The sequence below is a fragment of the Piliocolobus tephrosceles genome, chromosome 5, assembly GCF_002776525.5.
Source record: "Piliocolobus tephrosceles isolate RC106 chromosome 5, ASM277652v3, whole genome shotgun sequence".
Classification (NCBI taxonomy): domain Eukaryota; kingdom Metazoa; phylum Chordata; class Mammalia; order Primates; family Cercopithecidae; genus Piliocolobus; species Piliocolobus tephrosceles.
Genome location: NC_045438.1, coordinates 5,614,670 through 5,629,443, shown reverse-complemented (window position 1 = coordinate 5,629,443; position 14,774 = coordinate 5,614,670). Strand labels below are relative to the sequence as shown.

The following is a 14,774-nucleotide window of genomic DNA, read 5'->3' as shown; positions in this document are numbered from 1 at the left end:
GCAGCATATTGCACCCTCAAATTTTCATTGCACAACTGTCTTTTTCTCACTCCAATTCTGTCAGTTTTGTATATTTTGGGACTTTCTTGTTAGACCATGTAAGGTTTTTTTTGTTTTGTTTTTGCTTTTTTTTTTGAGATGGAGTCTTGCTCTGTCACCCAGGCTAGAGTGCAGTGGCGTGGTCTCAGCTCACTGCAAGCTCCGCCTCCCGGATTCAGGCCATTCTCCTGCCTCAGCCTCCCTAGTAGCTGGGACTACAGGTACCCGCCACCATGTCTGGCTAATTATTTTTGTATTTTTAGTAGAAACCGGTTTTCACCGTAGTAGCCAGGATGGTCTTGATCTCCTGACCTTGTGATCCACCCACCTTGGCCTCCCAAAGTGCTGGGATTACAGGCATGACCCACCGTGCCTGTCCTAGACCATGTAAGTTTTTAAGTAATACTTCTTTTTTTTTTTTTTTTTTTGAGACAGAATCTTGCTCTGTTGCCCAGGCTGGAGTGCAGTGGTACAGTCTTGGCTCATTGAACCTCCGCCCCCAGGTTTAAGCTATTCTCCTGCCTCAGCCTCCTGAATAGCAGGAACCACAGGCACATGCTACCAAGCCCAGCTGATTTTTGTATCTTTAGTAGAGATGGGTCTCACCATGTTGGTCAGACTGGTCTCGAACTTTTGGCCTCAGGTGATCTACCCACCTTGGCCTCCGAAAGTGCCGGGATTACAAGCATGAGCCACTGCATCTGGCCCATGCGTTACTTCTTCCTGATAGATTGACTTTTTATCAATATATTGTGTTCTTCTTTGTCTCTGAAAACAATTTTTGACTTACAGTCTAGTTAGTCTCATATTAGTATAACTGTTTTGGCTCTCTGTTATTATTTACATGAAAAATTGCTTCTCGGCCTTTTGGCTGAGATCAAGTGTATTATTTGCATGGAAGATCTTTTTCTATTTCACTTTCAACCTATTTATGTCTTTGATTCTATGAGTCATTTGTAGATGGCATCGTAGACTTATTATGGGTTTTGTTTTGTTTAATGTATTCTGCTAGTTACTACTTTTGAGAGTTTAATTCATTTACATTTAGTATAACTACTGATAAATGGGGACTTACTGTTGCCAGTTTATTATTATTATTATTATTATTATTATTATTATTATTATTATTATTATTTGAGCTTTTGTAGAGACAGAGTCTCATTATGTTGCCTAGGCTGGCCTTGAACTTCTGGCCTCAAGCGATCCTCCTGTATTGGCCTCCCAAGGCAAGGGGATTATAAATGTGAGCCATAGCACCTGGCCATTGTTATTTATTTTCCAAATGTCACTTTTGTTTTTTTTAATAATTTACAGTATTGATTCCTTTCTTGCTTCCTTTCCTATTTTTTTAAAAGTTTTTTTTTTTTAATGGTTACTCTAAGGAGTATAATTAACACCTTAAACTTGTAACCATCTTGATTGAATTACTTGCAGTTTACCTTCAAAATTATACAAAGAACACTACTCCTATACATTTCTGTCTCACCCTTCTTGTTATTGCCACAAATTACATTATTATACATTGTGTGCCCATTACCCTAGATTTATAATGATTTTTTTTTGCATTTTACTTTTAAAAAAGTATGTATGTATGTATGTATGTATGTATTTATTTTGAGACGAAGTCTTGCTCTGTTGCCCAGGCTGGAGTGCAGTGGTGTGATCTCGGCTCACTGCAAGCTCCACCTCCCAGATTCACGCCATTCTCCTGCCTCAGGCCCCTGAGTAGCTGGGGCTACAGGCACCCGCCCCATCCCTGGCTAATTTTTTGTATTTTTAGTAGAGATGGAGTTTCACCGTGTTAGCCAGGATGGTCTCGATCTCCTGACCTCGTGATCTGCCTGCCTCGGCCTCCCAAAGTGCTGGGATTACAGGTGTGAGCCACCGTGCCCGGCCCCTGCATTTTACTTTTAAGTCATGTAGGGAAAAAAAGAGGATTTACAAACTAAAAATTCCGTAATACTAGCTCTTAGAGTTACCTATGTAGCTATCTTTAGCAGTCTTCTTTATTTCTTTGTATGGTTTTGAGGTATTGTTTATTGCCCTTTCATTTCAGCACAAAGGATTCCCTTTAGCTCTTCTTGTAAAGCCAGTCTGCTAGTGATGCCTTTCCTCAGCTTTTGCTCATGTAGGAATCTCAGTTTCTCCTTCTGTTTGGAAGGATTGTTTTGCCAGATATTCAAGTCTTGGTTGAGAGTTTCTTTCAGCACTTTCAATATGTCATCCCATTGCCTCTGTCCTTCATGGTTTTTGATGAGAAATCAGCTATTGATCTTTATGTGGAATCTTTGTATACTATGGGTCACTTCTCTCTTTTTGTTTTCAAGATTCTGTCTTTGTCTTTTGATTACATGTGTCTTTGTGTGTATCTCTTTGAGTTTATCCTTAGAGTTTATTTTGCTTCTTGGATGTGTAGATTCATTTCTTTTATAAAGTTTGAAAATTTTTCAATAATTATTTCTTCACATATTCTTTTTGCTCCTTTTCTTCTTGGATTTCCATTATGCATATGTTGGTATGCTTGATGGTATTTTGCAGCTTTCTTAGATTGTGTTCATTTCTTGTCATTCTTTTTCTTTCTGCTCCTCGGTTTGAATAATTTCAGTTAACCTATCTTAGGGTTGTGGATTCTTTCTTCTCCCTGCTCCATCTGCTGTCATACCCCTCTAGTGAATTTTTAATTTCAGTTTTATACTTACAGCTCCATAATTCCTATTTAGTTCCTTTTTATAATGTCTGTTTCCATAGTGATGATTCTGTATTTGTTGAGACATTGTTTTTATAGTTTTCTTTAGTTTTTTTTGTGCATAGGTCCTTAGCTGTTTTGAGTGTATCAGACAATGAATTTAAAATCTTTGCATAGTAAATCCAATGTCTGTGATTTCTCAGGGAAAATTTCTTTTAATTTATGTATTTCACTGTTAATGGACTATACTTTTAAAATTTCTTTGCATGCCTCATAATTTCTTGTTGAAAAGCTGGGCTGATTATTGTCACTGTGGAACGATGGAAATCAGATTCTCCTCTCTTTCCAGGTTTTCGTGGCGCTCCTTGTTGTAGTTATTTATTTGGGGGCTTTTAAAATTAATTTTATAAAGCCTGTATTCCTTGTCATGGGTGGTCTCTGAAATCTCTTTTCCCTTAACTCAGTGGGTAGCTAATGGTTTGACAGCAGAGAGTGCTTTAAATATCTGGAGCCAAAAATAAACAAAAAAAAAGTCTCCAGGTTTTTAAAGATTGGCCCTGCATTGAGCCACCTCTTCAATGCTTAGTCAGGCTGATTACAGCTGTGACTTAGCACTACTTTACTCCCTGCTGGTGCTAAGTCTAAAGGGAAACTAGAAGTGAAAGCATAGGTCTCTTCATGTTTTTTCTGATTGTGGACTCTGCCCTGGACATGTGCATGGGCCTTCAGATTGTCTTATATATGTGGGAGCTTTTCACATCCCTCATAGCCCAAGTATCTTACTCCCCACCTTTCCAGACAGGTTTTCAATGTGTCCCTTGTTTGCCTCAACTGTGTCTTTTGCTCAGGTGTCAACATCTCATTCATTTGCCTTTTAATGTTTTTGAGGACCATTCCTTGTTTACAAAGCTACTTTTCTACCCTGAGAGAATTCCTAGTTATGCAAAACAAAGGCAAGCCCTTTGCATCAGTTTTTCAGGGAGCCTCCAAATAGGTCAGAACAGACAAACACAATTCCTTGGAAACAAGTTCTGCTCTACTCCTTTCAGAACCAGGAACCCACAGTGAGAACTCAGGCTGCTGTGTTAAAGGTTGCTGCCAGGCTGGGGAGGGGGGTTGGGTAAGAGTAGGTTACGATGCTGGAAACCTTTCCGACCACATTTCAGCCCTTTCCTGGTTAAAAGTTACCTTAGTTGCCATAAACTTTCGACTATCTTCAGAGGTCTAATCAACTGGATTCTGACAGTGTTTGCATGTTTCTTGGTGTTCCCCCAGGAACAAGCACCTGGAGTTCTATTCTGTACCATATTTGCATATGTCACTGTAAAACAGGGATTTTTTTAACCTAGGTTCTTTGTACTTCTAGCAGGTTTGTGGAGGTCCTTAGGAGGTTAACAAACTCCTGAAATTGCATGCCAAATTTTGATGTATGTGCTTTTTTTCTGAGGTAAGGATCCATTATGGTCTCAAGGGGGTCCATAATTCTAAAAGTTTCAAGTACTACTATTTTAGGTGATCTCCTATTTAAATAGAAATAACTAAAACATAAAGTTATGCTTTGAAAAAAAAACAAACAAACTGTAAGTAGTAACTCCTTAGGAGCTGAGAAGAAAAATTCTCATTTTAGATACTCAGTTTCTTAGTAGATACCAAGGTTCATTGCAAACCAGGTAAAAAAAAATACTAAGACATACTCTGTTAAAAACACAACAAAAGAACTTCCCTTGTCAGTAGGTAATGTTTATATAATTTGAAACTGTATTCCTTGCTTTCTGAATTCATATAATATATTATTTTCATGATTAAAAAAATTAATCTGGCCGGGCATGGTGGTTCACGCCTGTAATCCCAGCACTTTGGGAGATTGAGGTGGGTGGATCACGAGGTCGGGAGTTCAAGACCAGCCTGGCCAAGGTGGTGAAACCTCATCTCTACTAAAAATACAAAAATTAGCCAGGCGCGGTGGCAGGCGCCTGTAATCCCAGCTACTCAGGAGGCTGCAGCAGGAGAATCGCTTGAACCCAGGGGGCAGAGGTTACAGAGGGCTGAGATCATGCCACTGCACTCCAGTGTGGGTGAGAGTAAGACTCTGTCTCAGAAAAAAAAAAAAGAAAAGAAAAATTAATCTAGTATTCTTTCTTTAATAGATATAGAAATAAGTAAATTTCCCATGACATCCTCTTAAGAATTCAGATTGTAGATTCAAGCTTTAGAAAATAGAACTGTAATATGCTTATTTTGCTTCTGAAAACATAATGAATTTTAGATTCTTTTTTCCTATTTTACTAGTTTGAATATCTTATAAAATATATTGGAGAGAAATTTTATGTTATGATAGCTGAAGAGGAGAAATGATGTAAGGTGATAATTCTTTTTTTTCCTTTTTCTTGTCAGGTTATTAACAAATTCAAACAGACTCACAACAACAAGAAATGCTGTGTGGGCCCTCTCAAATTTATGTAGAGGCAAAAACCCTCCTCCAAACTTTAGTAAGGTATGAGTAAAATACACAAATTAAAAAATCTGTTTCCATAAACCTAAGTTTCTATATAATAGCTTTTTGATGTTTAAGGAACTCTGCTTTTTGCTTAGTAATTATTTTCTTTATTGACCGTACAATGTTTGCACATATACAATATTCAAAAGCTTTGCAATACAAAGGAAGTATCTCTTGTACTTTTCCTAACACACCTTAAATTCATGTGCCCAGAGGCAGTCACTGCAACCACGTGTATGAGGGAATTGACTTTAGAAATCTTCTAGTCTAGTTCTCTCATTTATAGGAAAAATAAGTCCCCCAAAAGATTAAATAATTCCTTTAGGTTCACTGTTTGTACTTTTCCGTTGTAACTTTTATCTCTTAGGATATCTGTTTCCATATCTACTGCATTTTGCCTCTAGAAATACAGATGATTAATTAATTCCCAGTTTAGTTTTATTGTTTAAGATGCTATTAGGAAGGTAGAAAGGGGGTAAATTTTTAGAATACCATTCTACTTCTTTTGAATTTAGTATCTAAATTTAGTATCTAGCACTAAGAGAAGTTTAAACTTTGGTAAAGTTTCTGGGGATAAAAAATAATACATTTCTAATTCACAAAGGTAAATCATGAACTAGTATGCCTTCTCATTTTTACTTTTCATTTCATTTCATAAAATATTCAAAAGACATAAACTCAAGAGTTGAGATTTAATAAAAGTAGTAATTTTTACTGTCTATTCACATAAACTCTTAAATAAAACTGGCTCTTCCCCACCCACTGCCCTTTTAATTGGAGGTGAAGAATACAAAGATATGCAGTACATTTTGATACCGCTGCTGTGATTTGTGCTGACATGCCAATAGTTTTACCTGCTAGTGTTTTTGTACCTTTAGTGCAAATGTCAACAAAATGAAAAAGACGAATGATGTCTTAGTATTATTATGAAAATAGTTTTGATATCACATATACCCCCAAAAGGGTTTTAGGAATCCCCCAGGGGTCCACGGACCACACTTTGACAACCACTGTCTTACAATAGTCTCCTTGTAGGTAACTACTTGACTGATTCCCTCATCTTTGTTTGCTTACAAGTCACATTTTTTATGAGCTCTACTGTTACCACTATTTTTAATAATGTAATCTGTCACTGTGGTGCCAGTGGAAGGTATCCAAGTTACTGGCGGCAAATCCCTATGGGTCTGCAGCAACCTCAATTCTTGCTTCCTCAGAAGAAATAATTCAACTGAGAGCATTAGGTAGAAAAAGAGACCAAGGCAAGTTTCAGAGCAGGAGTGGAAGTTTATTTAAAAGGCTTTAGAACAGGAAAGAAAGGAAAGTACTCTTGGAAGGGACCCAAGCAGGCACTGAGGTCAAGTGCCATGTTTAAATTAACCTTGATCCTAGGACTTTATAGACTGGCCCCTTTCCCATGATTCTTCCCTTAAGGGTGTGCGGCCTCCAAGCCCAGTGCCCTCCTTACCCTTGGGAGGTGAGCATCAGCAGTGTGTTTAGGAAGTTGTATGCATGCCCATCTGAGGCTTTCTTCCCTTTTCCAATAGTGTGCCTCCCACCCCTGGAAAGTTATACTCTGCCATTTTGTCTCTTAATGCACATGCCTGAGAAGTTGCATCTCCCTGGTGCCTGCATTCAGTTAACACTTTAGTGCAACAGGTGAGGATCATCAGGAAATGGCCTCTTCCTGGCACTGGCTGCCAGTTTATCACTTTTACAGATGCAGTGTGATCATTGCCAAACCATCACCTGACATTCCTAGTGGACGGGGGTGCAGCCCTCTCATGCTCTGCTTAAGCCTGTCTGCCTCCTGTAACAGCTGCCGTCAGCCCATGAGTATACCTGACCTTCTTCGTTTTTACTCTATTTTTTTTCAAATCACCTCTTAACATAATATATGTGTTTTTCTATTTATGTATTTTAATTTATTGTTTTTTGAGATGGAGTCTCGCTCTGTTGTCCAGGCTGGAGTGCAGTGGCACTCCCTTGGCTCACTGTAACTTCCGCCTCCTGGGTTCAAGCCGTTCTCCTGCTTCAGCCTTGGGAGTAGCTGGGATTACAGGCACACGCTACCTCGCCCAGCTAATTTTTGTATTTTTAGTAGAGACAGGGTTTCACCGTGTTGGCCAGGCTGGTCTTGAGCTCCTGACCTCAGGTGATCTGCGCATCTCAGCCTTCCAAAGTGCTGGGATTACAGGCGTGAGCCACCACGCCAGGCCAGAAATTTTCATTTCTACAATCATATTTTATCTTTTCAATAATTAGTTTTCTTACTCTCTGGTTGCTCATCTTTAGGTAGAATTCTATTCTTTTATGGACTCAGCAAATTGTCATATCTAAGGATTTATAGTGTTTTTGTTTGTTTTTTGGTGTCTCTGTTTCTTTGTGCTTTTTTTGTTTTGTTTGTGGTTTGTCTTAATCACTTTAATGTGATAATCTTCATTTATCTGGTGATCTTTGAACAAACTTTGGAAGAAACTAAAAAGCTAATTGGAAGATGAGTGTATAAATGGACTTCATTGTAGGATAATTGGGCAGCAAAACCATGTTTTCTTTGAGGAACACTAATTTCAGTCTCTCTTCAGAGACCGTTCCGTTCTTTCAGAGACAGATTTTCCATTCTCTTGCTGGAAGATGGTAGATTGGGTTGAGGTGTAGAGTAGGTAACATACCTGGCTACTAAATACCCTGCAGCTGGGCACTGTGTCTCATGCTGTACTCTCAGCACTTTGGGAGGCTGAGGTGAGAGGATCGTTTGAGCCCAGGGGTTCAAGGCCAGCCTGGGCAACATTGTCAGAACCTGTCTCTACAGAAAATAAAAAAAATTAGCCGAGTGTGGTAGCACATGCCTGTACTCCCACTACTCAGGAGGCTGAGATGGAAGGATTGCTTGAGCCTGGGAGGTTGAGACAGCAGTGAGCTGTGATCATGCCATTGTACCTCCAGCTTGGGCAACAGAGCAAGACCCTGTCTCAAAAATAAAAAATACAAATAATAAACATCTGGGAACTGAGTATTGGAAGAGAGCTAGAGGTTTTTAGTAGTCAGTATGCAGACTTACACTTATCTGCTACTTTCTAGTCTAGTGCTTCATTTCAACCTCCACTGTGCTTTATATCCCGAAGTTCAGTTTCTGTGATTCACATTTTGTTGTCCAGTTTCTCCTTCAAATAAACTTCCAGTCTTTGGTAGCATTGAGAATGCTAGTCACCTACCTTTGTAGTAAGGACCCAAAGTCTAACCTGCTGCTTATCAGATTTTTAATCTCTTCCTCTATTTTAGCACCGTTTCCCCTGCCGTCTGTGATACCTGATGCCTCTGATTTCTAAGCATTTGGAGGTGATGGTGGGGAGATAAATTAGCTTTCCTCTTATTGGTAGTTCTCTCTCCTGGCATTAAGGTTCCACTTTTCTCTCCTAAGTCAGTTACTGTTTCTTTATTCACTTTTGTCTTTATATATTGTGGACAGGATTATTAATGTCTACTGGCCTTTTCAGAGTTGGAATTTGTATTTCTGTTTCTTTTCTTTTTTCCTGAGAAGATACTGGGACAGAAATGTTTTTACTTTGCTCACTTAATACTGGAAATATATATTAGTTCATTGTTTTTTAACTCAGTGAAAAGACATATGTCAGCTATATTAATTTTTTTTAACATACTTTATATTTGCTTTAAAAACCTGATATTTGGCTGGGCATGGTGGCTCATGCCTGTTATCCCAGCACTTTGGGAGGTTGAGGTGGGCAGATTGTTTTGAGCACAGGAGATCTAGACCAGCCTAGGCAACATGGTGAAACCCTGTGTGTACAAAAATTAGCTGCGTATGGTGGCTCACACCTATAATCCCAGCTACTCAGGAGGCTGAGGCTGGAGGATTGCTTGAGCCCAGGAGGTGGAGGTTGTACTCCAGCTTGGGCAACAGAGTAAGACCTTGTCTCAAAAACAAAAACAAAACAAAACAAAAAAAAAACAAACCCTGATTTCTCTGTTCAAGGAAGAGGTGGTTGGCAAGGGTGGAAGCTTGATGGTTGGAGAGGGATCCAGTTGTGCTGATTTTATTTGCCCACTAACAGATGGACATACCTATTTTGTAAGCTAACTGATGTGTGTACATGAGTCCTAGGGTCATCTTTAGAGGACAGGCCCAGCAGAGACAGTAACTACTTTCAGAAGATGATAGTTTATATACTGATAATCTTGAAAATCATCTTTAGAAGACAGGCCCAGCAGAGATGGTAACTGCTTTCAGAAGAGAATGGTTTATATACTGATAATCTTTAAAATATGGTTAAAGGGAAAAGTCATCTAAAATATTAGAACATTTAAGAAAAATGTCATCACTTTTTATTTGTGGGGTACATAACATATAACATAGTTCTTTTTTTTTTTTTTTTTTTTTATAGTAGAGATGGGGTTTCTCCATGTTGGTCAGGCTGGTCTTGAACTCCTGACCTCAGGTTATCTACCCGCCTCGGCCTCCCAAAGTGCTAAGATTACAGGCGTGAGCCACCGTGCCCAGCTTAACATAGTTCTTAACTGAGGAGAAAGACTAAGGGATATGTTAGGTTGCTTATTTTAAAAAAAACAACTTTAAGGAACATAGCATCAATAGTGATCATGGGAGTTAAAAAAAAGGCCAACATTTGAGTGGCTACTCTATGTCAGGCACTGTTCTTAGGTGCTACATGCATTCTTATCAGTGTAATAGTTTATTAATGACTTCCACTTGAGTACCCTTCACAAATATATTTATTTTTGTACTTTCTGTACCTTAGTTCCTCAAATGATTAGTAGATTTATTTCCAGATAAGTACATGTAATGAGTAAAGTGAGGCTCATTAAAGTTAGATTATATTCTGTGATCCTCATAGCAAACACTTAACTAGAACTTTTGAACTTCTCAGTTTTGGTATGCTTTTTTTGTGGGAGTGTATGATTTAGACACAGACAAGAGATCCCAAATATTTTACTATTTTTTAAAACAAATTTTACTACATATCTTATTCAGTATAAGATTAACAGTAGTCATAATCAGCTTCATATTCATATATCTGATTGTAATTTTAAGACAGTATAAATTTTTATAACATTAAATTTTTTTAAAATTAATTTCTATATTTTTCTGAGGAAACTTGGTTTTAAATAGAGAAAAAATTTAAATATGCTCTTTCTTCCCTTACAGGTTTCACCTTGCTTAAATGTCCTGTCACGACTGTTGTTTAGCAGTGACCCAGATGTGTTAGCAGACGTGTGTTGGGCTCTTTCTTATCTCTCTGATGGACCCAATGATAAAATTCAAGCAGTCATTGATTCTGGAGTCTGTCGAAGATTGGTGGAACTTTTGATGTAACTATAAATAATTTATGCTTAATAATTGTATGATTGGGATTAAAATTAGCAATTCAAGTAATAGCTTTGTAAATATCTCAAGAGTCACTGTCTTCAGGGAAAATTAAAAAGCTACTGACTCTACACTTAACAGAATAGACACAATCCTAGAAGGTTGACCCTAAAATTTGGAACTTATGTCCTGTAGTTGGGACTAATTATTTTCTAAATGAATTTCCTTAGTTTAATGTGATCTCTTTATGAGTTAGAGAAACTTAATTTAATAAGTGTTTATGGAATGCCTGTTACCTGCTAAGGTGTTGCGTGAGACATTGTTAATGAAGTACAGAACATAGTTTCTCCTCTCACAGAACGAATAATCTAGTTTATTTTTCATTATAATAATTAATTTGAGTAAAAGTCCATGTAGTGAAAACCATTTAGTATTTCATCTCTATTGAAGATAACATGTTTCTCTTTGCTGGGCTGTTATAGCTATTTTCCTTAAAAAGAACAGCTTTTCTATACAAAGAAGTTAAAAACATTTAAGAAAACTGGTTTTAAAAAGATGTTGTAACTTCATAACTTCACCTTCTTACCTTCTTTAAAAAATGTATTATCTTCCTTCCTTTCTTCTTTTGTCAAGAAGCCATTGTAGGCCCAAACAAGGTAGATGGCACAAAGCGAGGTCTGATAAGGAGTTGGGGTCCCAGCATGAGGACAGCATCAGAGGAGGGTGGGCATGCAGGTTCAGCAGGGGGGATCAGGGCCTAAACTTGATAATGACACCCACTGGGGTGAGCAGATAAGCAGACTGGAGCAGGGCTTGGAGCCAGCACATCGTGGGATACCAGTCTAGCTGAGGTAAAAGATTGGCTGATATAGGGAGGTTAGGAAAATAGAAGCTATTTCCTGTTATCAGAGAATAGAGATAAAAATATGGAAGAGGAGAAAGCCTGAATAATTTAATGATTTTAGATTAGAACTAAAAATATCAGTGTGAACTCATGGCTCTTAACATAGCTAGGTATAGAAGTAAATATATATGTGTGTAAGTGTGTGTGTGCATCCTCTTGAAGGGCCTGGGAGCAGTAACACTTCTACATTAATAAGCTAAGGAAACTGAAGTTCAAACTGAAGTTTCTAAACACTACTCTCCATTAAAAGGAACCAAGATTCTTGGAGAAATGACTGGTTTCAGGGCTGGGACTGAGAAAATGTAAGATGAATACAGGAAGTAATGAGTGCTCAAATAATGCACAGATGTCAAAAGGACACAGAAGCCTGTTTGAAGGGGTTCTCACTGTCCAAACCTGGGACAATTTGTGCTTTGAAATAAATTATATTAATGTATATTTTATTGAATAAAATATGAAACCCATAAGTCCACATTAAAGCATGTAGTTGGAATGATAGTATTAGAAATACATCACTGGTAATAATACTAATAATTACCAATGCTTCAGAATAAGCATCAAGAGATGCTAAAACCTAGTGGCAAAAGTAGGTTAAGGAGTGGGATTTTGCATTATCTCAAAGTATTTTGTTGCAAAATATTAATTATGTTAATTATAAACGGGAAAACAATAATGGTAAAGTGGAAAAGTCTAGCAGACCTCATCGTAATTAGTGACCAGAATTCAGTACCAATATAATGGGAAAAAACAGACTGGGATATAATGAAAAGATTATATATAACCTGGGTCTTAATCATGAAAAACATTGGATAAACCCGGAAAAGATTATATATAACCTGGGTCTTAATCATGAAAAACATTGGATAAACCCAAATAACGGGCTTATGATCTTCAAAAATGGCAAAGTCATGAAAATCAAGGGAAGACTGAGAAACCATTCTGGAGAGACTGGAGAGACATGAAAACTGGCTGTAGTGAATGATCCTGGATTAGATCCTTTGTTACAAAGTTTATCAGAATAATTAGTAAAACTTCAATAGGATCTTTGGCTGAACACCCTGCAGGAGTTTGTAGTATTGTTGTAACTTTGTGTAAATTTTAAATTCTTACTAGTATTTAGGTTCATGTTTTTATTATTTTTAGGCACAATGATTATAAAGTTGTATCACCTGCATTAAGGGCAGTTGGTAATATTGTGACTGGTGATGATATTCAAACACAGGTGAGTTCAAACTTGAGTATCATAAGTTGTTAACATAAGGGACTTAAAAAAAATTTATGTTTCATACAACTTGATTACATATTAATGAAGATTTTAGCATCACCATAATTGTGTGTGTGTCTGTATCTGTGTCTTGGAGGATGGTGAGATGTCAAAGAAGATACGCTGTCAAGATCGACTCCAGCCAGATTTGGGTTACAATCTTATTATTTATTTATTTATTTAGTTAGTTAGTTAGAGATAGGATATTGCTCTTTCCCCTAGGCTGGAGTGCAGTGGTGTGATCATGACTCACTGCAGCCTTTGCCTCCCTGGCTTAAGCAGTCCTCCCGGCTCAAGCAGTCCTCCTGCCTCAGCCTTCCAAGTAGTTGGGACCACAGGTGTGCACCACCATACCTGGCTAATTTTTTTATTTTTTTAGGGATAGGGTCTTGCTGTGTTGCCCAGGTTGGTCTCAAATTCCTGAGCTCAAGCAGTCCTCCTGCTTTGGCGTCTCAAAGTAGGACTTACAGACATGAGTCACTATGCCCAGCACAATCTTTCTTGAAGATAGAGAAACTTAAATTATTTAAGTTAGATTCTCCTTTGTTTACTGCTTTACAGTATATTTTTTATTCTAACTTACATATTTTCTTTCAGTTTTATCCTTTTAAAGGCCTATTTGGATACTAATCAAAGTTATTAAACAGTTGCTCTTTAGTAATTGACAGTTATTCATTTAATATAGCTCTTTAAATGAAAATGCCATTCTAGACATATACTGTAATTTTCAGTTGGATTTCCGGTGCACTGCTCCATACTTCTTCACCAGATGAATTTAATGTAAATCATTGGAGTATTTTGAATATAGGAACATAATTAATCTTGCAATGGAATAAAGAATATAAAGGGACAATGCAGAATATACTCGTTTACGGAAGAAGAGTAAGATAGTAAAAAATTTTATGAAGCCAATTGATTCTTCATGCTAATGTTTTTAATGATTGTAGATTTAGATTTTTTTCAGACTGTATGATATATATTTTTTTTTCGACAATTCATTTGGCAAAACTAGAGGTTGGATCCTGACCTCAAGTCACCAAATCTTTTTTCAGTTTTATCAGTTGAACTCTTGGAACATTTGTAAATATGAAGGATACACCTCTGATTTTCATTTTATTGGGTTGAGAACAGGACACTTCCTTATAGTGGCATGAGACTAGGTTTATCAATAGCAGAAGTGTAGAAGACAGCAAATTTTCCTTTGGGAGGAATTTCTCCTTTCTTAATTTCATTTTCTAGAATGTTTTTTTGTACATCTAAATAATTCATTAGTAGATTTTCACATAGATTATTTACTATAAAACTTTTTGTTTCCATTTCTAACTTGTTTTAGGTAATTTTGAATTGTTCTGCATTACCCTGTCTCTTACATTTATTGAGTAGCCCAAAGGAGTCAATTAGAAAAGAAGCCTGCTGGACTGTTTCTAACATCACTGCTGGAAATAGAGCTCAGATTCAGGTAACTACCCTCCAGATCTGAGAGTAGAACAGCAAGGTCTAAGAAACCAGTTTGGACAAAAGTTAACACTTTTTAAATGTTTTTTATTGAGTTACTAAAAAAGATTCCTTTTTAAAAAGATACCAAAAAGTATTTTAAAGAACATAGCCTTTCCTCCTCTAAAATAATAACATTTACTTGTAGTATTCTAGTGAAGTATAGCAAGTGTGTGTGTGTGTGTGTGTGTGTGTGTGTGTGTGTGTTTAGCACAGTGCCTGACACATAATGGTTTGTCTTTAGAAATATATATATTTTTTGCATTAGTTTTAAATAAGTTATGCAATAATCTTCCTCTCAAAGCTTTTAATGATTTATTAGGGTCCTATCAAGCTTCTTGTGTCAGTGATTACTTATCCATTTTGATCAGTCACATGCCTTGTGCTTTATCATCTCTAAAATTTATATTTTGTTATTCTCCAGTCTTTAAAAAGCCAATTTCCTATGTAAAAAGAAAAATATTTGAAAGTTTGCTGACAGAATAGAAATTAAAAATTCTTGGAGAAGTATTTCCAAAAACCTTGACATTTTGAAGCCATTGAGTTTCAAGA

At 37.1% G+C, this 14,774-nt stretch overlaps 1 protein-coding gene and 1 pseudogene across 6 annotated transcripts in view; both read left to right on the top strand.

Annotated features, from left to right (window-relative positions):
- The window catches only part of KPNA5 (karyopherin subunit alpha 5), a 53,442-nt gene that overhangs the window by 29,216 nt on the left and 9,452 nt on the right, over positions 1-14,774 (top strand). For 5 of the 6 annotated variants that reach the window (XM_023219021.1, XM_023219020.1, XM_023219016.1 and 2 more), the window contains 4 exons: positions 5,120-5,219; positions 10,402-10,565; positions 12,608-12,686; positions 14,062-14,187. In XM_023219021.1, coding sequence (XP_023074789.1) covers positions 5,120-5,219; positions 10,402-10,565; positions 12,608-12,686; positions 14,062-14,187 — 469 coding nt within the window. Of the gene's footprint in view, positions 1-5,119; positions 5,220-10,401; positions 10,570-12,607; positions 12,687-14,061; positions 14,188-14,774 lie in introns of those variants that run through there. The other variant, XM_031935533.1, reaches the window with a different exon arrangement.
- On the top strand, positions 891-1,018 carry LOC111547362 (annotated as a pseudogene).